Genomic DNA, 25,478 nt, shown 5'->3' with positions numbered 1-25,478 from the left:
GTAGACTATTGGTAAAATTGCATTGACTTTTCTTAAGACATTTCCGTTTGTACATATTTGTTCAGGTTATTCACGTTTTTTGTAAAAGTATAGTTTGGTAATGTAAACATTTTCATGTAATTTAACTTTTTTACACCAAAAAAACAAAGAGAAAGTTTGAGGTTGTCATTATTTGTAGGTTATTATTATAATGTTTTACTGGTTCTGACCCATTTGAAATCTAACTGGACTGTATGTGTCTGTATGTGGAACCTCAATTAAAATGATTTTGACACTATTGATTGTTAATCTCTTCAGTGTAATTTTTGCATTTCACAAGTTCATCCCGTGGGCCGGATTGGACCCTTTGGCGGGCTGGATTTGACACCCGTGATTTAAGGCTTGAAACTGGGGGCGTAGAATATAGTTCTGGTCAGACGCAGACGTCAAACACTGACCTGGACTAAACCTGCATTTGCTTCTCACTTAACAATTCAAATCCACTTTTTCCAAAGTCAAAGTATTTCCATAAGAAGGAGACGGACATTTCCATACACAGAAAGAAGACCAGTCTGGAGTGTTTATGGAAAAACAGAGTTCCAGCTCTGAGGTTCACACCGACAGGTTCCACCCAAAACACAACAACACTAGAGTTCGCATTCAAGAGAAACTGGATGGAGGTCTGAGTGGACACAACAAGGAGGACAGACGAGTGGACACTAGGGGGACAGACGAGTGGACACAAGGGGGACAGACGAGTGGACACGAGGGGGACAGATGAGTGGACACAAGGAGGACAGATGAGTGGACACAAAGGGGACACACGAGTGGACACAAGGAGGACACAGGAGTGGACACAAGGAGGACACAGGAGTGGACACAAGGAGGACAGATGAGTGGACACAAGGAGGACAGACGAGTGGACACAACGAGGACAGACGGGTGGACACAACGAGGACACAGGAGTGGACACAAGGAGGACACAGGAGTGGACACAAGGAGGACACAGGAGTGGACACAAGGAGGACAGATGAGTGGACACAAGGAGGACAGACAAGGACACAACGAGGACAGACGGGTGGACACAAGGAGGACACAGGAGTGGACACAAGGAGGACAGATGAGTGGACACAAAGGGGACACACGAGTGGACACAAGGAGGACACAGGAGTGGACACAAGGAGGACACAGGAGTGGACACAAGGAGGACAGATGAGTGGACACAAGGAGGACAGACGAGTGGACACAAGGAGGACAGACGAGTGGACACAACGAGGACAGACGAGTGGACACAACGAGGACACAAGGAGGACAGATGAGTGGACACAAGGAGGACAGACAAGGACACAACGAGGACAGACGGGTGGACACAAGGAGGACACAGGAGTGGACACAAGGAGGACAGATGAGTGGACACAAAGGGGACACACGAGTGGACACAAGGAGGACACAGGAGTGGACACAAGGAGGACACAGGAGTGGACACAAGGAGGACAGACGAGTGGACACAACGAGGACAGACGGGTGGACACAACGAGGACACAGGAGTGGACACAAGGAGGACACAGGAGTGGACACAAGGAGGACAGATGAGTGGACACAAGGAGGACAGATGAGTGGACACAAGGAGGACAGACAAGGACACAACGAGGACAGACGGGTGGACACAAGGAGGACACAGGAGTGGACACAAGGAGGACACAGGAGTGGACACAAGGAGGACACAGGAGTGGACACAAGGAGGACAGACGAGTGGACACAACGAGGACAGACGGGTGGACACAAGGAGGACACAGGAGTGGACACAAGGAGGACAGATGAGTGGACACAAGGAGGACAGATGAGTGGACACAAGGAGGACAGACAAGGACACAACGAGGACAGACGGGTGGACACAAGGAGGACACAGGAGTGGACACAAGGAGGACAGACGAGAGGACACAAGGAGGACACAGGAGTGGACACAAGGAGGACACATGAGTGGACACAACGAGGACACAGAAGTGGACACAATGAGGACAGATGAGTGGACACAAGGAGGACAGACAAGGACACAACGAGGACAGACGGGTGGACACAAGGAGGACACAGGAGTGGACACAAGGAGGACAGACGAGAGGACACAAGGAGGACACAGGAGTGGACACAAGGAGGACACATGAGTGGACACAACGAGGACAGAAGTGGACACAACGAGGACACAGAAGTGGACACAACGAGGACAGATGAGTGGACACAATAAGGACACATGAGTGGACATTAACTTCAAAAGACTGATTCAAAAAAATGACACAAAACAAGAAAAAAATTAAAAATAGGACAAAGGCTCCAGTAGTTCAGCGGCGTATTTAAAGACATTCGTTTGACCTCTCAAGGTCAAAGGTCACGGCACCAAATCAAAGCCCATATACAACTTCCCATCTATTAACAATAGTAATTATATCAATATCTTCAACTGTTGAAGTTATAGCACTTTGGAATGTGTCCCACTATAAGCTAATGGCATTTTTTTTAATTAAAAAAATTCTTAAGAAACACAAAAATCAATATTTCCCAATTCTTTTAACAAACTTGGTAGATCTGACCCCAAGGAACCTGAGCTATGAATTTCAACAGATTCTGATTGATAGTTCTGGAGAAGAAGATTCTTGAAAAACTGTTTACAAATGGATGGATGGATGGATGGACAGACGGATGGACAGACGGACGGATGACACCTGATAGCATTAGTCCATCGGACCCGTCGGGCTGTTGGACTAATAAACCTCCACAGTGACGTCTTCTAAGGGCTCGTTCTATTTATGAGTCAAATGGTTTAAAAAGACCAGCTGAACCTGCTGCTGGGTCTATTTTAAAGTTGAATAATGAAAACTGGAGTCAAACTAAAGCTAATTTCCATCAAACTAAAGCTAATTTCCATTTTATCTTCAATAATAAAATAAAATAAAAGCCTCTCTCCTTTGTGAATCACTTCTTATTCGTGAATGAATTCATTATTTATTGTCGTTAAATACTTACAGGATGTTTGCAGTGGATTATCAGTCACATGTTCAAACTTTATGACGTGGTCAAAGGAAAATGTCGTAATCTACCGTCAAAGAGATTCACGAAGCTTCAACACAAACTGACTTTGGTGTTTTTCTTTCAGACCAAAATGTCAGAAGATGTGATTCATTAAAAACTCAGTCATCGGTTCATTTTCCAGAGGAGACGCTAACAGACGCTAACGTTAGCTGACACTGTCGCCGGTACAAATCCCCTAAACCTTTGTCCTAACAGTGATTTATTTGTGCACATGAAATAACTGAAGTAGAGCGTAAAGTATGGCTTTGACAGATTTCCACTCTTTCATTCTTTGTCAGGGCTGTCAAACTCATTTTAGTTCAGTTCCACATGCAGCCTAATCTGATCTAAAGTGGGCCAGACTAGTAAAATCATGTAAATAATAAGATAAGAACTTAGAAATAATGTCAACTCCTAAGTTTTCTCTATGTTTTTGAGTGAAAAAAGTAAATGTTTACACCTACGAACCGTACTTGAACACAACATGAACAAATATGAACAACCTGAAAATTCTTAAGAAAAAAAAAGTGCAATTTTAACAATGTTACGCCTCACTTTATCATTTATACATGTGCATCACAACTTACAGATCACAGTGGATCTACAAATGCACAAAACATTTAGTAACAGATAGAATATTTGTAAAAATCCACATACTTCGCTTTCAGGTTCATATTTGTTCAGGTTATTCACATTTTTTGTAAAAGGCTTATAGTCTGTAAATGTAAAAAAATTTGTGTAATTTAACTTTTTTACACTAAAGCAAAGAGGAAAATTTGCAGTTTTCATTATTCATATCACAGGTGTCAAACATGTGGCATACATATGTGTGTGTGTATACATACATTATATATATATATATATATATATATATATATATATATATATATATATATATATATATATATATATATATATATGTGTGTGTGTGTGTGTGTGTGTATATATATACACACACACACACACATATATATATATATATATATATATATATATATATATATATATATATATATATATATACATATATACACACACACACATATATGTGTGTACCTTTTTTTTTTTTTTTTACAATAAAACAGAGGAAAAATGGCTTTTGTCATTATTTATAGGGTATTATGATAGTATTTTACTGGTCTGACCCACTTCAGATTGAACTGACCTAAAATGGTTTTAACATCCTTGTTTGTTCATATCTTCAGTGTAATTTTTGCATTTCACAAATTCATCCCAGGGGCCAGACTGGACCCTTTGGCGGGCCAGTTTTGGCCCCCGGACCGCATGTTTGACACCTGTGTTCTTTGTCTTTGCTGCCTCATTAACAGATTAAATCACCACTAAGTTAATGAACCACTCAGAGGTTCACGGCTTTTGGAAAAACAATCCCATCTGTAGCCATAGTTTATCTAATGAATTTAAAAAAATTCAGCTAATCTTCTATTTATTTAGATCTTATTTTCAACGGACATTTAGAGGAAACATGAACCTTATTTCATCCAAAATTTATCCAAATAATTAAACAAACATTAAAGCTCCGTCTGAGACGTCATACTTCAACTACATAAGTGATATTTGTATTAATGCTTCTAATGTTAGCTGCTGTTAGCTTTCTAGCTACTGTTAGCTGCTGTTTGCCAAATAGCTGCTGTTAGCCAAATAGCTCATGTTAGCTGCGGTTAGCCTGCTAACTAATATTAGCTGGAAGAAGGATTTGTTCCACACATCTGAAAATACTAACTTCCTGTCACTAATATTTCTAAATAATTCACAGCACTTTCTGAAATTTAAAGACAATGAATATATAAGTGTGTCACCATTGTTTTAGGAGTCATGAAGGATAGGTTTTTTTTTTTTTAATGAAATACATTTATTTTGTCCTCAAATAATCACCCAGGTCTCTTTAGCAAACAAGCTAACAGTGGCTAACAGTAGCTAGAAAGCTAACAGCAGTTTGCCAGACATAAGTGTAACTTGTCTTAAAAAACTCTATGATTTGGGACTGTTCAGAGCTCCTCTGGTTTCAGTCCCATATATTTGATTTTTTTTTTTTTTTTTTTTAAACACTTGATTTTTATTAGTCATTTTATCTTTTTTTCCCCTCAAAACATAGACAAAACAAAACAAACAACAATCGGCATTAAGTATCAATTAATATTCCAAAGTAAAAATAACAATTGGCACAGTCACGTAGTGTCCATTAAGCAATGTAAAACAAAAACAAATCTGATCTAATTGTTTAATTTTTTTTTTTTTCCTGTTTTGCTGCTGCTGGTCCCAGACTGTGGACCAACCTGCCTCTGTACATCAGACAGACCTTCTCTTTGCCCGTTTTTAAATCTCTTCTTAAAACCCACCTGTTCTCCTTGGCCTTTTAACACTCGTGCAATCTTGATATTTTGTTTCTGTTTTTATATTTTAACTTGTTTTATTTGATTGGATTTTAATGCTTTTATTAATTTGTATTCTGCTTTTATTCTTCTGTAATAATAATAATGATGATAATAAATTTTATTTAGAAGCGCCTTTCAAGATACCCAAGGACAGACGATCCATAAAAAACAAAGAAATAAACAGATAAAAGAATAATTACTATATAGAGAAATGAAGATGTAAAATGGAGAGTAGAACTGTACAGCACTTTGGTCCACTGTGGTTGTTTTAAAGTGCTTTATAAATAAAGTTGGATTGGATTGGATTGGATACTCAACAACATGTTTTATATTAAAATCAAGTAGTGACACTGCTGTTAGCCGACTAGCTAACACTAACTGCTTGTAGCTTTTTAGCTAATGTTAGAATTGTCTTCTGAAAAATGATTCAGTTTTTATTTTTCATAAAAACTCAGTCTTATATTTGATAAAAACTACAACCAAATGGGAAAGTTTACAGTATTAACTTTTCTATTTCAACACCTTCACGAAACAAATCAGGAAACAGTAAAAACATTCAACTTTTTGCTGTTGAACTGTCGACAGGACGTGAACGCTAACAGTAATAGCTCCATCTGTTCCACCGTTTGACTCTGAACTATTTGTTTCCAATAACAATGAGGAAATGACGTGGAGGCGCTGATAAAATGTGACATGACTGGTTCATGAGGGGTTTAATCCTCCATCAACATCAGCCTTTGACTCCACATTTAGGTCCTGTTTTCTGTTTTCATCTGTTCAGTGGTGGCTTCAACATGTACAGCACTTACATATTCAGTGTTTCCTTTGTTTTCGACATTATTCAGGACATTTCTGTGTAATATTCAGACTCTGTGGAGGTTATGAGAGGGAAGATGGAGGTAAATGTGAGGAAACTTTAGTTAAAGGGAACAACATTAAAGGAAGATGAACACCTTAATGCACCCCTCATGATAAACTGTGAAAATGTCTGATAAGTGTTCTCAGTGGATCCTGGTCACCTCAGCTACTGGAACGCAAGAGCTTGTCTTCAGGTGTTTTTCTACAACGATTAAAATAATAATAATAATAATAATAATGATAATAATAATAATATTCATCCTCAGAGGTGCATTTGGATCAGATGAAGGTAAACCCACCTGGAACCACAACCCAGCCCTCAAGCAAACCCCTCAAAGACCTGAAACCCCTCAAACAAACACCCCAAACTTCTCAAATGCCTGAAACACTTCAAACAACCCCCTCCAACAAACACTTGAAACCCCTCAAACAATCCCCTCAAAGACCCAAAACCCCTCAAACCCATTAAACAAATCCCTTCAACAAACCCCTCAAACAAACTCCTTAAAAAAATCCTCAAACCCCTTAAACAAACTCCTCAAACCCCTTAAACAAACCCTTAAAACAAACCCCTAAAACAAACCCCTTAAACAAAACCTTAAAACAAACCCCTTAAATAAACCCTTAAAACAAACCCCTAAAACCCCTTAAACAAACCCCTAAAACAAACCCCTAAAACCCCTTAAACAAACCCCTAAAACCCCTTAAACAAACCCCTAAAACCCCTTAAACAAACCCCTAAAACAAACCCCTAAAACCCCTTAAACAAACCCCTAAAACAAACCCCTAAAACCCCTTAAACAAACCCCTAAAACAAACCCCTAAAACCCCTTAAACAAACCCCTAAAACCCCTTAAACAAACCCCTAAAACAAACCCCTAAAACCCCTTAAACAAACCCCTAAAACCCCTTAAACAAACCCCTAAAACAAACCCCTAAAACCCCTTAAACAAACCCTTAAAACCCCTTAAACAAACCCTTAAAACCCCTTAAACAAACCCCTAAAACCCCTTAAACAAACCCCTTAAACAAACCCTTAAAACCCCTTAAACAAACCCCTAAAACCCCTTAAACAAACCCCTTAAACAAACCCTTAAAACCCCTTAAACAAACCCCTTAAACAAACCCCTTAAACAAACCCTTAAAACCCCTTAAACAAACCCCTTAAACAAACCCCTTAAACAAACCCTTAAAACCCCTTAAACAAACCCCTTAAACAAACCCCTAAAACCCCTTAAACAAACCCCTTAAACAAACCCTTAAAACCCCTTAAACAGTCCTCTTTAGATGAACAGGTAAAGGTGAGTCCAGGTGAGTCGGTTTCTCCTCCGGACCCCCCAGACCTCCAGGCTGACCCGGTTCTGAACTCACCGTGTCCTTGGTAGATGGGCTGAGGTCTGCTCGGTTCAGTTCGGCTCAGTTCGGTTCAGTTCGGCTCAGTTCGGTTCAGTTCGGCTCAGTTCGGTAGTTTCCTTCTTCTGTGTCGGTGCGGCTCGTGCTTCACTGCTCCATGTTTTCCTCCGTCCTCTTCTACTTCTTCTTCTTCTTCTTCCGTGTTGTGTCTCGGTGTGCCCCCCCCTCTCGCCCCCCCCCCGCAGGTCCCCGCCCTCACCTGCTCGGCCCTAAACCTGCCGAACCGGTCCAACAGGTCCGGTCCCGAACACACAAACACAAGAAGGAAGAACGGCCCCAGTCTGGAAACAACGAGTGGCATTCAGGGACCTGGTCACGTGGTCCCGCCCAGGTAAAGGTGTGTGTGTGTGTGTGTGTGTGTGTGTGGTGTCAGATTACATGTGGCTTTGGTCCACATCTGTCAGACTCAGGTTAGTTCAGGTTCCATTCAGTCCAATTAGAAGTCCAGTAAATGAACGAATCAAATAATGAGTGAAAACAGTCCAGTTCCAGATGGAAACATTTACAAACTGTCCTTTAAAACTGTGAACACAGTCTGCAACCAAACATTTTCTAAAGATTTAAAGTTTTCTATTTTAGGTGTAATCCCAGACAGTTTAACCCGGGGTTCTCAAACTCCTGTTCTTTCAGGTTCCACATTCAGCTGATCTGATCTGCAGTGGGACGGAGCAGTCAAATAAGAACAGAAGAACCGAGAAATAATGACTACTCAGATTTTTTATCTTTGTTTAAGTGCAAAAAAAACCAACAAAAAAACAACAACATTCAATTCTGAAAATACTTACTTTTATAAACTATCCAAACAAAAAAAGATGTGAAAAACCTGAAAAAAAAAAAAAAAAAATTTCTTAATAAAAATCAGTGCAATTTTAACAATCTTCTTCCTCCACTTCTCATTAGTCCATGTGCATTCTGGATCAGATCTACAAAGACACTAAACACTGAGGAACAGACAGAAAAGAGTTCAAACTGGGCTGAATTGTCTTTAGACATTTCAGGTTTTTCATATTGGTTCAGGTTATTCACATTTTATTGTTACAGGAGAGTCTGGAAATGTCAATATTTTCATAATTTAATGTTATTTTTTTTGTACTAAAACACAACAATTTGAAGTTGTTAATTCAAGAATTTCAAATTCAAATTTTTTTGCTAAATTCAAGATTATTTATTTATTTATTTATTGCTTAATTCAAGATTTCTTTTACTTAATTGAAGATTTTTTTTTTCTTGCTTAACCCTTTCATGCAATTATGAGAACCTTGGTCACAATATTTGTGTGTTTTTATTGCTCTTTAGGCATGAAAAAAGCATGTAATTTAGGGTTTTTTTTTTTTTTTTTTAAGGCGTTACAAAACTGTCCACTCAGCCAGACCCCATGCATTTAATCTTTCAAGCAAAGAAACATGTATTTAAAACCTAATATCAGAAAGTGATATGGAAAAGTATGCAATAAAAACATTTTTAATGCTGCTAATCAGATGATTTCCCACATTTTAACATACTCTAATACTAGTTATTATTCATTTTATGGAGATAATATGCAAAACAAACCCTGTTTTGTTTGTTGGTTTACACTAAAACATGTCACTGCAGATCAGGTTTATCAAGAACAGCACAGTTCCAGTAATGGTATGAAATGCACTGTATGGGATGATGCATAAGTGTCCACTGTGTTGGCTGATATGGAACTAAAACAATAAAACCCATGAATATACAAGAGAACATCAGGAGAATAGCTGTCCACTGCAGTGACCTCTGCACATTTCAGACAAATCCGAAACATCAGTGACGGCTGCTGAAAAAGAACATGAAGAAAAAAAGACAAAAGCAGCAGCAGAAAAATGATCCTTCAAGCTGTGGGAGACTTTTGTCACCATTTTTTCCTCAGATCTGTCCATCCTCTGTCATATCCTCAGATCTGTCCATCCTCTGTCATATCCTCAGTTCTGTCCATCCTCTGTCATATCCTCAGATCTGTCCATCTTCTGTCATATCCTCAGTTTCATGGATCTGTTCGTCTGTCTGTCATTACTCACCTGACTCTCTTCCTCATGGTGAACAGTTTCTTAGTTCCATCCACCAGAAACAAACCATGTGTTTATAAACAGAACCAGGAGGGAACTTGGGCATCTTCGGAATTTTGTCGCGACATGCATTGTGGGAAACGGAGGCTCGTGCAGCCGCCTGGCAGCGGCAGCAGCAGTGACACCACATGGAAGTGGAGCTCCAGCCGTTTCCACGTAGTGTTTGTTGCAGCTGCCGCTGCCAGGCGGAGCATTTCAGCCGTTTCTGTGTTGTGTTTTTTTCATCCATATAATTTCATATGGCTGCACTGCTGCTGCTGCTGTACCACGGTATTGCATAGTGGAAAGGCACTGGTTTATGTTCACCTGTAGAACTCTGCTGGGCATGGGCGTTTTTAGCCCATTTTGGGGGGTACTGAAGCACCCCTAAAGTGATTCCCAGCCCCCCTAAAATATTTGAAAGTTACTGAAATTGTTCTTTTTTCTTGTTTACTTTATGTCCATTCTTAACATGCTAGAAAAATGTCAAAACCATATACAGTACATGGTTGAAACGTAATATTTTAACAACAAAAATACAGCATAGAGACACTTAACGTATACTCTGGTCTACAGTTTTTTAGAAATTATCTGCCTCAGGTTAAATGTGCTAAATGTTACATATTTTTATCAGATTAATTGGAAAACGAATGACAAAAGTACTGGTTTGCTGATGTTTTGACGGTATATGATAAGGTGTTATTCCATATATACTGGTTTATGTACATTTATAAACAGATCTATAAATGTTCCACTGATAGAACCTGTAAAGTCCATGTATTGTCATGTGCAGACAGTGTTTGAAGTAGATCTGGTCGATCTGACACTAATATTCCCCTGGACTTAAACCCATTCTCTCATAGATGTATATGATGAGGAGCTGCTGTATCAAAATGGAGGATTGTCTTCCACCAGAAATTAGAGTTAGAGTTTATTTCTTTTATGATTCCAATCCATCCCTCTTTTATTGTGGCTCAGTATTTAAATAACTGTAATCAGATTTGATAGTTTAGTCACAGTTTCTCATACCCAGAACATGTTCTGCTTTTCTTTCACAAATGTGGGAACGATGGTCTGAAACTGCGTTAAAATGTACAAAACAGTGCAACTTCTCTTGCCTGTCCAGCCAGTGCTCTGGGTGTTCAGCCCCCTAAACCTCTGATCCTAGAACAGCCCCTGCTGCTGGGTAAACTCCCAGAATACCTCAGTACTCTTCTCTCTGTTAGCTCTAGTAGTTTCCATCTACGTTTCTCCAAGTGGTTGCTTTGGACTGTTGCACGAGTTGTGACAGACTTTAGAAAAACAGCATTTTCCCATCATGCACCATGGTTGTGGAATAATCTTCAAAAAGCTGTAAAACTACACACATCTGTCTGTTAATGATTTTCAAAGTATCGTGGAGAACGCAGTGAAGGAGGAATGTCACTGTTTTTCTTGATGTGATTATGGTTGAATAGTTGTTATTGTGTTTTAGTGTTTATTGTGTGTCATGGATGTGTTTTATGTTGTTTGGACTTCGTATGGCTGATACCTTGGACAGATCTGCCTTGCAAAAGAGATTTCTGATGTCAATGGGACTTCCTGGTTAAATAAAGGTCAAATAAAATAAATAAAATAAAATACAAATGCACATTGACGTGCCTTTGTTTATGGAATGCAACATATAAATAAACTGGTTTTGCCTTTTCTGTCTCTTCTTAAGATCAGGACTGATGGAAAAGTAACAGTAGAAAGGTATTTTCATTGTGTGTGTGTATATGTGTGTGTGTGTGTGTGTGTGAGAGGGTGTGTGTGTGTGTGTGTGTGTGTGTGTATTTGTGTGTGTGTGTGTGTGTGTGTGTTAGGGTGTGTGTGTGTGTGTGTGTGTGAGAGGGTGTGTGTGTGTGTGTGTGTGTGTATTTGTGTGTGTGTTAGGGTGTGTGTGTGTGTGTGTGTGTGTGTGTGTATATGTGTGTGTGTGTGTGTGTGTGTGAGAGGGTGTGTGTGTGTGTGTGTGTGTGTGTTAGGGTGTGTGTGTGTGTGTGTGTGTGTGTGTGTGGTGGGGGATTGGACTGATTGTGTTAAACAGTTCAGTTACAGTAAATGGAAACCGAAAGTGAAAGTGTATTTGTCCTGTGTATATAAACACAGCTCTGCCTCTGCAGGCCAACAGTCCACGCACACGGAGGAGACCACAGTGGAACCTGAGAGCCATCCTCATCCTCTGTGAAGCAGCTACATGCAGGTTTGTCTTCTTCTTCCTCTCCTTCATCATCAGTGTTGGGAATAACGGCGTTAATAATTGTTTTACAGTAACGGGTAATCTAATGAATTACTATGTGAAACGTTACAACGCCGTTACCGTTACCGGCAGTGAAATGCGGTGCGTTACTATGCAGGGATATCCATCAGCTGTTATCTGTCCTGACTCGCTCAGCCAGACAGATGTGACGTTCGCGGACCAGCCGAGTCTTTTGAACGGCTCTTTTAAGTGGTAAGAGCAGGTTCGTTTCCTGCCGTTCTTCTGTTCAGATCCCCCACACTGCCTTCATGTGTCACCTGTGGGTCCAGGAGTCTGAGTGGTCCACGCTGCCTTCACATGAACGACTGATGACATGTCCGAGTTGGAGATGTCCGCACCGCACCCTGTTCACTTGAACGCAGCTAAGTGCGCAGCTGACTTAAAGGGAGGATTTGTGAGTGAGTCTGACTGGAGACATGCACTGCAGGAGGAGGGAGGAGGAGATGAACGACTGAAAGAAGAGGACATGAGACATGCACTGCAGGAGGAGGGAGGAGGAGATGAACGACTGAAAGAAGAGGACATGAGACATGCACTGCAGGATGAGGGAGGAGGAGATGAACGACTGAAAGAAGAGGACATGAGACATGCACTGCAGGAGGAGGGAGGAGGAGATGAACGACTGAAAGAAGAGGACATGAGACATGCACTGCAGGATGAGGGAGGAGGAGATGAACGACTGAAAGAAGAGGACATGAGACATGCACTGCAGGATGAGGGAGGAGGAGGAGATGAACGACTGAAAGAAGAGGACATGAGACATGCACTGCAGGAGGAGGGAGGAGGAGATGAACGACTGAAAGAAGAGGACATGAGACATGCACTGCAGGATGAGGGAGGAGGAGATGAACGACTGAAAGAAGAGGACATGAGACATGCACTGCAGGATGAGGGAGGAGGAGATGAACGACTGAAAGAAGAGGACATGAGACATGCACTGCAGGATGAGGGAGGAGGAGGAGATGAACGACTGAAAGAAGAGGACATGAGACATGCACTGCAGGATGAGGGAGGAGGAGATGAACGACTGAAAGAAGAGGACATGAGACATGCACTGCAGGAGGAGGGAGGAGGAGATGAACGACTGAAAGAAGAGGACATGAGACATGCACTGCAGGATGAGGGAGGAGGAGATGAACGACTGAAAGAAGAGGACATGAGACATGCACTGCAGGAGGAGGGAGGAGGAGATGAACGACTGAAAGAAGAGGACATGAGACATGCACTGCAGGAGCATCTGCTTCCTATAAATGCAGAACCCCTTATGAGGTGGAAAACAGGGGCAGGATTTGAAAAGTGGTGGTGGTGGGGGGGGCAACTGGAGGGCAAAGAAATTAACACTTTTCGCTTTAGTGGCTGCAATATATATAAAATATATATATATATATGTGATGTATAGTCTACCCGTTACACTTTATATAGAGGTCAATTTTAGGTAAAACTAGGTAATACTTAATGTATTCAAGGTATTTGTTAAAAACTACAGCATGAACAACTCAGACTTTCTGTTCTGATTATTTAATAGGTACAATCTACTTTCACATATTTCTCTAAACACATCAGAAAAACATGCAGCAAACAAACAGCCAGCTGGCCTTTGAGATAACCCTCTATGGATGAGTGCATGGGGGGGGGGGGGGGGGGCGGCTGTCTGCCTGGTTGTATTATAATGTATCAAAATATGTTATGTACGCTTTCATTGACGGATTTTTCATATTTCTTTGTTGCCCGAATTTTCCCAAAGATTTACCCAAATCTGGGTGGGGGGCAACTATGGGGGCATTTGCCCCCCCATGCCCCCCCTTGGTGCTGCCACTGGTGGAAAAGCCAGGCCCTGGTGGACCCCACCCTCACCAAAGTCATGGTGTAGAAGCTCTGTTCAGTGGGAACGTCGGTTCCATCTGAATGAGTATTTTCTCTGAGACAGGACTAATATTATCAGAGAAGTCGCCTCAAGACACAAAAGTTCGATCACTTGTCTTCCTTAACTCAAATTTGCCAAAGGAGAAGAACGAGAGGCAGTAGAACCAACAATGGATGACAATGCTTTATTATTTCAGGGATGTCTTTAATTTTATTCACGCTCCAATAAATATGAAGTTAACCCTTTCATGCATGAATTTTCAGAACCTTAGTCAATATTTTTGTCTTGAAAGTTTTTATTCCTCTTGAAGCATGAAAAAAACAATGCAAATGATTTTTTTTTTACAAACCTATTTTTCGTGGAGTTTCAAAAATGTCCACTCAGCTGGACACCATGCGCTTAATTTTTGAAGCAAAGAAACATGTATTTAAAACTCATCATGAGAAAGTGATAAACTGTATGAAAACTATGAAATAAAAACAGTTTTAATGCCACTAATTGCTAAATCGCTAATGTTTTCTCACATTTTATCCTACTCTAATATTAGTTATTACTCATTTCATGGAGATAATATCCTCCTGAAACCCAGGAATTTGACAGTTTTTGCTTTTTTACATTAAAAAATTGTCTTGATTGGAAACTGCATAATGCAACAGTTTTTTCAGATACATTTTTAAAATAATTTTTATTTATTGATTGATTTTTTAATGGAATGTCCTTTGTAATGCACAGCATTTTTTAAGTAAAACTGTCAAACTTTTGTCCCCTGCAGAGGACGAAATGCATTGCTGGGTCTCAGGAGGATATGCAAAAAAAAAAACAAAACACGTTTTGTTTCAGAAAACTGTTAACTACAGTCTAATAACAATTAGCAACTGGTTTACACTCAAACATGTTACTGCAGATCAGGTTTATCATGAGCAGCAAAGTTCCAATAATTGTATGAACTGCAGCATTTGGGAGGATGCATAAGCGTCCACTGTGTTGGCTGATATGCAAGTAAAACAACAAAACCCATGAATATAAAAGAGAACAGCTGGAAAAGAACTGTCCACTGGAGTGACCAGTATGCATGAAAGGGTTAAACTAAGTACCGTTTACACAGTTCTACTCTATGCAAACGGCCTGTGAATCACACTCGAAAATCAGTTTTCTTTTACATATTTAATGGTTTTTTAAAAAAAGTAACACAATAATTACTTTCCCTGGTAACTAATTACATTTATGAAGGAGTAATTCCATTACTAATTCATTAACTTTTTTGGGAAAGTAACTAGTAACTATAACTAATTACTCTTTTTAAAAGTAATTTGCCCAACACTGTTCATCACCTTCAGCATGTAAACCTCCTGTACTGCAGTACTGCTACTTGAATATTTCCAGTACTTTCTGCACTTCTGTCCTTTTATGCTTCTACATCTTAGAGGTAAATGTGTTTTTTATTTTACTCCAGCTTTGGTTCCTTTAACCCAGGGGTGTCAAACATGTGGCCCAGGGGCCTAAACCAGCCCACCAAAAGGTCCAATCTGATCCATGGGATGAATTTGCAAAGTGAAAAAATTACACTAAAGACATTAACAATCAAGGATGTGAAACTCATTTTAGTTCAGGTTCCACATTCACATCCATATGATCTACAGTAAAATAATAACAGAATAACCTATAAATAGTGACAACTCCATTTCTCTAGGTTCAACTGGACTAGTTCAGCTCTTTTGAAAACAAAACAAGAAAAAAAACTAGTCCAGTTGAACCTCAAAGAACTATCAAGAAGAACAATGACCTGGACAAATGAGAAATTGTTCTTCTTTTAGTTCCAAACTCCACATTTTTACCAATATTCTGCCTGTTACTAAATATTTGAGTAACACTGTTTGTAGTGCACTTGTATAAATGATAAGTTGATGTCATGCGTCGTCGTGTGTGTTGATTTAGTTGAGGGTTTTTGTTTTGTTTCTTCCTGTTTTATTTTGGTGATGGTGGTCACCTTCCTGTTTTGTCTGCACTCTGTCAGTCTTGTCTCTGTCTTCCCTAATCCCATCATTGCCTTCACCTGGTGTTCCTCCTGTAAGTGTCCACACCTGTTTGTGATCCCTGCCTACCCTATATATTTCTCTTCGCTCCCTTTGTCTCTTGTCAGTGTGTCGTTTCTGTTTCTTGTGAAGACATCCTCGTGTTAAGTATCTTGTATCTTGAATGTTGAATCTAGTGATGGTGAGATGAAGCCTCATGAGGCATCGAACCACTTGAGCCAATTAGTTCAAGAAAGGGTTAATTTCTGGAAGCTTCATGTGCACATGAAACCACCTACTGTCCATGTGTAGAATCACAGGCAGCTGGATCTGAACCACAGAATGTGGGATGCATTGAATTTTTACCTCTGCCAAGGAGGTTATGTTTTTGCCAGGGTTTGTTTGTCTGTTTGTCTGTTTGTTTGTTTGTCTGTCTGTTAGTGTGCAACATAACTCAAAAAGCTATGGACAGATTTGGATGAAATTTTCAGGGTTTGTTGGAAATGGGATAAGGAAGAAATGATTACATTTTGGTGGTGATCAGGGGTGGGGGGGGCCACTGATCAGCCTTGGCGGAGGTCTGCGCTCTCCGAGTGCTTCTAGTTGGGTCTGTTATGGCTCTTGGGAATAACTATAAATAACAAAAAATGTATGATCAAATAATTTCTCTACATAAATTATCACATATGTGTGTAATAAAATATTTTTTAATGTATTCTCTGTGTGTAAATTTCCCCCGAATGGTAGTATCATGTGGGAGGTTGTGTAATGTTTTTTTTTGTTTTTTTTCTTTTGTCACTTTAGGAAAATGTCCTGGACTTAAACAGGCAGAGGACAGTGAAAGTACTTGTGGAACTAGGAAGAGGGCACCGAACATGCTTGTGGAACTTTGACAATGATGTACAGGACAGGGGAGATTTTATTTATTTTTATTCAGAAATAACAGTTTCTAAACAGTTTTTGGTTTGAAGTGATTCTTTTTTTTTTTTTTTTTGACACAACTTCTCTGGCGTTTGAAAACACCCTGTCACATGGTACAGAAGATGTTGGCATGCACAAAAACACAAGAGCAACTTTATATAAATTGGGGTACAGTATTTTTTTGTCTCTCCTAGTTCTCCAGATAAGCAAACCTTATGTGTCTGAAATAATGTTAGATTTAGTTGACCTTATTAGGAGTTATCAAATCCAAATGTTCCCACACAGGGGAAATCCTCCTCTTCTTCACTGGCTCCATCCTCTTACTCATCCTTCTCTTCTCTCTCTCCTAAATCTTCAAATGATCTCTCTCTCTAAACTCTTCAAACTATCTCCAAACTATAGAAACGCTGTCCAAACTCTACTATCCAAACTCTGTTCAAACTCTGCACTGACCCTAACTCTCAATCATAAACCCACATTTTGAACGGAGCCTGTGGGGTTTATTCTGCTGTCAAACCTGAATCACATAGAACCACCACTGAACCACTGTGTGAAGCTGACGCATGGTACAGCTGGGCAGCCAGGCTTCGGACGTCATCATTTTTGGCTCCGCCCCTAAATGAAGCAAGCCTCGATACACGCGTCGCGGAAACGCCCCTTCCATTACTCGACACGCGCTTCGAAGCCTCGGTACATCCTGTAACATCACTACTTAGATCTAGTTCCATGTGTTATCTGCCTCAGGCTTTTTAGTTTAATATAGAGTACTTTGTACTTCTTCTCTTTGTTCATTAGGTTTTTTTAGGTTAATGGTAGAGCACATTGTGCTTCCTCTTATTGTTCGTCCATTTTTGAACTTTTGAATTTTTGTTAAATAAATTCCTTAAACCACTGAACCAAAGAGTTTTGTTGCATTTGGGTCCACGCTGTGTGTCATGCCTTAACAGTTGAGGCATAATTTTGTAAAAACTACACAAAATTTCATTTTTTTCAGGTTATTCACATGTTTTTTGTGAAAGGATAGTTTGTAAATGTAAATATTTTCATAATTTAATGTTTTTATTGCACTAAAACAAAGAAAAAGTAATTACAGTTCATCATGCTATTACTTCACTGGTCCGGCCCATTCGATCCATTTTGGCTGAATGCAGCTCCTGGAAGAAATGAGTTTGATACCCCTGCTTTAACCTGTTCTCATCCTTTCTCTGTCCTGTGAAAACCTTGTATCTCCACGTGCTGATGTCCAGTGTTGGGGAGAGTTAAACTACACACAGTTCAACTACATTTTGCTGTAACTTGCTGGTAGTTAATAGTCACATGCCACCCCACCCACGGCCATATTTGGTTTCATATACGCCATATGTACATTCTCAATTTAATGCTGAAAATAAAAAGTACTTGCTAAAACTACTTTTTCTGGCTGTAGTTTTACAAACTCCATTTCTCCAGGGGTAGAAATGTGACGGACATAACATAACATAACGGATGCCAATAGTAACTACTTTAGTCACCTCTAGTCACACACAGTAATGTGTGACTTACATTAAACTCTTAACTGGCATCTGGCATCCATATGTGCCTCAAAACTCACTATACAACATTACAATAATTATTTTCAATCATCTTTCAATGTATTTACATTATTTAATCATTACTTTTCATCAGATAGTCACTGCAGCTTTCCCCTTTCCAGGCTGTAACAACTGACTATTCTATCAAAACAGACATACAACTGACTGAGGTGAACAGAGTTATGTTTGGAAAAAACTGTTTCACCAATCATCATCCTAGTTTAACGTATACTTTGAATCAAATACTGCAAATCAGGACAAAAAAATCAGAGTACTCACCTGTAATGTGGAGTGTGTCCATACATGGGCATCTGGATGACAGTGGAGCTGGACTAATATGGAAGCAAATCCGTGTCATCAGATTTTGAATTATAAAAGAAGATTTGTCGCTGAAGAAAAGTTTTGAACACACACATAAAAAAAAGAGGTTGTAAAAATAATTTGTGCAAGTGTAGACCATATTTGTATCATTGGGAATGTTTTGTTCACATGTATAACTAAATCTGATAGAGGCACAACTCTGCCACCCTCAGGTACAACGCTGAAGTTACGAGTTTCAAAACTGAAGTTACGAGTTACGAAACTGAAGTTACAAGTTACGAAACTGAAGTTACGGATCACCAAATACAAGTTACGAATTATGAGTTTTGGCCTTGTTCTGATGTCCAAGCGAATAACCAATCAGAGCGTTATTCACTGACCTGCCAATCAACATTACCCCACCTATATGCAAATTTCCACCCAATCAAATAGTAGCAGCAAATTTCCCGCACACACTTGAATATCAAATATAAACTCGGTGGCACTAAGGTACCGAGAAAAAGGGGGCATTCCCAAGTATGGCATATTTTAAAAAAAGGGCTCAAACTCGTCCATTCAATCCCCTCAGTTCAACAAGCACGACCCCAACACTAGAACCATTAGCCTAGGACAACATTTAGAGCCTAATAATAAGATCATCTAGGCCTATTATTGATCAATCACAGCCTCGTTGGTTATATTATTTCCTTTATATTTCTCATCACAATCTTACGGAGCCCGGGAAGGGACACGCAAAAAATAAAAATTATTGCGTTATTGTGAGACTAACTGGACCAGTGAACTTCACTGAATGGGGTAGACTTAATGAAACAACTCTGCTCTGTTTTTCTGAATTAATGAGATACTGTTTTCTGAAAAATAAATAAATAAATTTGGCACTGTTTTTCTGAATTAACTGAGATAATTTTCTTGTTAATTGAGAAAAACAGAGCCGAATAAATTTTTTTGTGTGAATGCAATACACTTCCGTACATATCAAACAGCTGCTTAATTATAGCAAAATATTCCTCCATGATTCTGTTTGTTTATTTTTTCCCTAGTAACGACTACTTCTGGGTCAGACAACTTAACTACATCGAAAATAGCAAAATCGGATGAAACAGTCGTTATCTGTTTTTTTTTTTTCCATTTTTCATTTGAGCACAAAATCAGGAAATGGAAAAACAAACCGTTATCCATTTTTCATTCTGGTTTTGAAAATGAAAAACAAAAAAACGAGTCTTTTTTTGTTTTTGTTTTTAAATTGAAAAACGAATGAACAAATGATACACGTACTCAACAGTTTAACCACTTGGATGCACAGGGACGTGCATACCATCAAAGTGGGGAGGCTGTGACCCATATCGTATAATATGATAGAATATAATATGATATGACATAATATGATAAGAACTTATGCACTAAATTGTCATTAAATTATGTTTCAGATTGTTATATTTTCCTAATATTAGTAAACAGATTTTGTTCAGGAGCCAAAGAGTTAACGTCCTGGAAAAATGATTGACACACAGCTCCTGACCTATGAGCTGTTGTAAATCGGCGCATTGTCCCGCCCCTTTTTCTGGAAACTTCCGTTGTTGTCAGTTCCTATTTTCGGCGGGAGCTCTTGAACTCAGCAGTTCGGACTGGAGACGGAGAAAAGAGGGAGAAATAAAGTGAGAGAAAAGTCAAAAAGGTGAAATGTTCCAGTCAGCTCCACCGTCGGCAGTGACACAACTCCTTTTTCAGACTCTTTTGGAGCCCTTTGCTGGATTTTCCTCCATCCTGAAGCCCAAACTTCACCGTGAGCCGCGGGAAGGTCAATTCAGAAATCTGCTCCGAGTGAACTCCAACATGTTTCACTGTAAATATTATTGGATTCATTCATGGTCTGAAATGAAGCTAAAGGTTCAGAAAGTCATTATTTTCGTCCTCTTTTTGTACTTTTCTTTGTTGAAGAAATCCGAGGCTTTGGGGCGCCGCCATTTTGTTCCTCCTCTTTCTCCCTGTGTGAACTGGTGAGTGAACTGTTACTGAACTGAACGGATACTCCTGTTTGTCATGTAAAACACATTTTATCATACAACTGATTGAAATGTGAATGTATTTTATCATTTTTACTGTGTTTTCTGGCGCTTAACAGTCACACATATTTTGCACATAATTTGAAGTATTCACACTGTAAAACCTATCTTTTCCTATAGAGGGAATGCACATCCGTCACTTCCCCCCTAGGCCACGCCCCTCTACGTCAGACTGAGTTGCAAAAACAAACCGGCTCAACATGGCGGAGTATAGAAGTAACTACAGCGAGACCGGGAAAAATGTGGAATATAACATGAAATTAAAGACAATTGGACTGGACATGGATTCATACAAGCTACCAAACAACAAGTGTTCTACCATCATTGATATGTGGCCAGAAATCACTTATCCTGACATTTATATGAACCTGATTTCTACGCCGGGAAAATCCTCAATGCAAAGGCTGAAAGCATCCAAAAGACAAAGAGTTGTTGACATCCTCATTATTGTTAATTAGAGGATTCCAGCTGGTGAGTGCTTTAATTCAATATACTATTGTTTTGGAGGTTTTCTGTCAGTGCAGATGTTTTTTCTTGGCGGTAATTTCCAAGGTAAAGGCCCAGCAGTAGTGCTCACAGTTCACTACTGATTTACTGGAGTTGAACCCTTAGTATTGACCCAAGTGAGTGGATGATCTACTGGTACTGTGGAGATTTAAGTAGCGTTAACATCAAATACTTGATACAACGCAGCTACAACAGCTTTGTGCTAGAGTACTCCCTTATTTGGAAAACTAGGTTAGCCTCAGCTTAAGCTACTTTGCAAATCATGTAGAGCACAAGGTTCAGAATCACACAACTGAAGACAAAAACGATTCAGTTCTGAAATCTAGAACTAAATGACAGATGCTAACATTAAGAGCTTTACTAAGAAGGAACGTTAACCAAAATGAGATGTAATTTAAGGTATAATTTTGCGCAAGAACACAGCATAAATTAACGGTACCTGACACGAATCCAGGTTTGGTTGTCAGGATTCCAGTTCTTTCTCTGAACTGCAGCGATCCATCTGCTTCTTCTGTCTTTGGCTTTAGGTCACCGCTAAAACGATAGCTCCAAGTGCTTTTTAAACCTATTTGTGCGATCAATGGCACAACAGCTCTGCCCCATTTTTTAGATTGTTCTAAAGTTTTCGCAGTATTCAAGCCAAAGCCGCTACTCATCTCCCTTTTTCTGCCACTCAGTGGACGGAACCATGGTGACTTCTGCTAGCGGTGACGTCACATGCATACCCTCTATAAATAATCGATATGTGACGTTGTTTTATCGTTTTAGTGCATTTTCTAGCAGTGCCTTAAAGAAAAAAAAATGATTTAACATGTGAATGTAATGTTATTCAAAGTAATGTTGCAGAAGAAGTGCATTAGACAGTAATAGTACATGACTGTGTTTTCCATTGTTTTATTTTCATCTGTTGTCATGTAATATGTTACAACATGTAAAGTTACAGTCAGATAGATTGTGAAAATTGAATGTTAGATAACTTATGATGTTTTATGACACTGCCTTTTGACAGGTCAGGGTTTTTTTATACATATATATATGTGTGTGTATATATATATATATATATATATATATATATATATATATGTACATCTTTGAACTTCCATGGTTACTTCATTGGATCATTCGACAGTTGATGGCGAGCCAAACCCGGTAGACGATCTGTGATCCTGCTTCTGCACGGTGCTGTGTGGTAGGCCCACTGCAACCAAAACCCTTCTACTTCATCTTACACCAACTGCCTCTTCCCAACACACACACACACACACACACACACATTCCCCTGGAACTTTTTGACATTCAACTGGACTCTTCGGACTTTCTACATTTACACGTTCAAACACACAGAAAGTGGACCTGGTGTGGGTTTTGTGTCTTTTTGGGAGTCATTCCCTTAAGAATAAGGCTTTATGTTGAAAGTGAATGATTTTCTATGATCCATGAAATGTTTATTGAATTTACATGTGAATTGTGATTTCAGTAATGAGTAACCTTGTGTATGTTTATATTAGACTGGGATTAGAGAATTGTAACCACTGTGATTGTGAAAATGGTTGTTTCTGAGAACTGTTGGTACCAAAAGAGAGAGAACTTTTATTTGAAATTTATTGATTTTATTGATTTATTTTTTTAAAATAATTTTTTCTAAAAATACAAGCCGGCATTTATACAGTTCAGCATTTGTCTAAGTGTCATTCAACTTACACCTCCTGTGACGCAGCCATTCCTTCTGGTCCAAAATCCTAAAATTCTGTACACTAATCTGATATCCTCATAGCACTGAGTGTGCTACAGTTGCATGTATGTAATTGTATACATCAGGTTTTTCAAGACAAAAAATATCACACTGATTGTGTAGAGGGCTTCAAAACTCATGTATCAAATATGATACGTTTGGTGTTAAAGGGTGAATTGATCATCATAAAACCTGGGTTTTACGACACTGCACTTAGCTGGTTTTATTCCTACCTTTTAGATAGGGTTCAGTTTTGGGTTCAGTTTTATTGTCTATTTATATTCTCCTCCACAGCCAAATTTTTCAGTGACACAATGTATCTTTCCATTGTTATGCGGACGACACACAGATCTACCCTTGCACCTTTACAAAGACCGTGACAACTGTACAGTGTTCGTACGACACAAACTCACGTCATTTTTTCACAGATGCCTCAAGTTGCTCTTGCGTTTTGAACGGTAGCCGTACTGATTTCATAAGACATCCGTAAGAAACTACTGTTCCCTCTACAAATGTCTACGAACTCTAGAACTCGTACAAACTGGGAGATTTGTACAAATCCATCGTTTGTAAGAAACTTTGTGACTGAGGCTTTATTCTTCTCAGTCATAGTTACAATATCATCAAATACACAGAAAGAAAATGAGAACTTAGTTTTGGTCTTCCCATGGCCTTCAGAAAATCCAGCTGATGTAACTTCCTGTTGAACATGTGATTTGTGGAATGTTCCAAATTTTTCAGAGGGGGGAATGTGTTAGGGTAACAGGACTGAGTGAGAATATAGGGACATGACTAAAATGTGTATTTTCACAAAAATATCATGGATTTCTTATGGGAAAAATGTATTTAAACCATAGATGGGATATGGAGTCACACAACAATGCAAAAAAAAAAAAAAATAAAAAAATTCTGAAGTATTTTAATCATTATATTTCATGGTAAAGTGTGACGTTAGATGGCGGGGACAGGTAACAAATGCTATTTTTCAGTGTTCTAGGTAGTTTTTATTAATGTTTTCAATTATATATTTTAAATTTGCAATTAGATCAATGTGCAGGCAGGGGCGTAGAATTGGGTCGGGCCACTAGGGACACGCCCCTACTAATATCCAGCCCCTACTGTGTACTCACTGTCAATACAACCACTGTCCGTAGTGTTTAGTCAATGATTATGGCACACAAAAGGTTAACAGTCGATCTCTGTTACAAGTCCCGCCTCTAACCTAAATATTGCTCTACGATTGGCTCTGTGATTTTGCTAACTACATGTGATTGGCTCTCCCAGCTGTCACTCTATCTACATGTAAAAACTACTTGCAGTTACCTGTTCATTGGACAGGACAGGAGGCAGTTCATATCTCCAACCGCTTAGCATAAATTGTCAACATGTTTGCATTTGTTCTGTCTGGGTCACTTCTATGGAGAGACATTTGTTCTCTTCATACATGTCAGCTAGACAGATTTAAATATCAGTGGTGTCAATAACATTTACGTTTGTATTTGTGTGTGTGTGCTTGGGAATTAGGTTTTGAAGAATGTCGAAGAGAAGAAAACGGGACCAAAGAGACCTCTATGGGAGTCAAAGTGTAAGTTACTTCAAGGGTATAGAACTGTAGAGGCTCAACAGATACTGAATAAAAGACAATATTAAATACCAAACAGATACACTTTTTAAAGTTATTTTTTACTTATTATTTTCATGTGTTTGCATGGAAGAGAGCATGTATAAAAAACACAAAGAAAATTTGTGGGAAAAATACAACAAAACCTCAGATTGTAAATGTGATTCTAGACGTGATTTTATCCATATTTATGAGGAATAATTTACAATAATAAGCGAAAGTAAAAGCCTTTTTTGCTCAGGCAATAACTGTACCATCTAACTATGATCATTGTATGCAGAATCTGTTCATATGTCATGAATCAACATATTTATGTCAGGAGACAGACAGTAGAGAGGAGAGAGGAGACGGAGGAAGAGAAGCTGTAAATTCACAGGTGAGGTTAAATATTGATGGATATGTTCGTTATTAGAAAAACTTTGCAGCATGCATTAAATTCTTGTATTGTCCTTAGATATTCAGATACGCATTATAAACATGTCAATTACTAAATTTTTTTTTTGACTATGATTGTTTACTTGTTTGATCATGATGTAAAATTATCCTACTACATAATGTACGTTTCGGCCCCGCCCCATGTCCGGTGTCTGTCCCGTGCGTCTTTATCTGACACGTGTTGCAGCATAACAGGGCATACAGGTGCAATGCCGTTTTGCACCACGGGAGGGAGCTATCGTACGGGTACAATGCCGATAGTGATTGCAAATACAAAAAAACATCAACTTTCAGGAGTGCTTCCTTTGAGCACTTTTGTGTCCCCACCAGTGTCTAAATCCAACCTACCCCCTTGTGTGCAGGACACTGTACGTAATAAAA

General features: G+C 39.2%; 1 protein-coding gene across 1 annotated transcript in view; it reads left to right on the top strand.

The window, feature by feature from the left end:
• The first annotated feature begins 12,363 nt into the window (after positions 1-12,363).
• Positions 12,364-25,478, top strand: part of LOC115416707 (E3 ubiquitin-protein ligase rnf213-alpha-like) — an 88,914-nt gene continuing 75,799 nt past the window's right edge. The window contains 1 exon segment of the mRNA XM_030130556.1: positions 12,364-13,319. Within this exon segment, the coding sequence (XP_029986416.1) occupies positions 12,364-13,319 (956 nt within the window).

This window comes from Sphaeramia orbicularis, unplaced genomic scaffold (assembly GCF_902148855.1).
Source record: "Sphaeramia orbicularis unplaced genomic scaffold, fSphaOr1.1, whole genome shotgun sequence".
Lineage (NCBI taxonomy): Eukaryota > Metazoa > Chordata > Actinopteri > Kurtiformes > Apogonidae > Sphaeramia > Sphaeramia orbicularis.
Note: the sequence above shows the minus strand (reverse complement) of the source record. Positions and strands in the feature narration are given on the sequence as shown.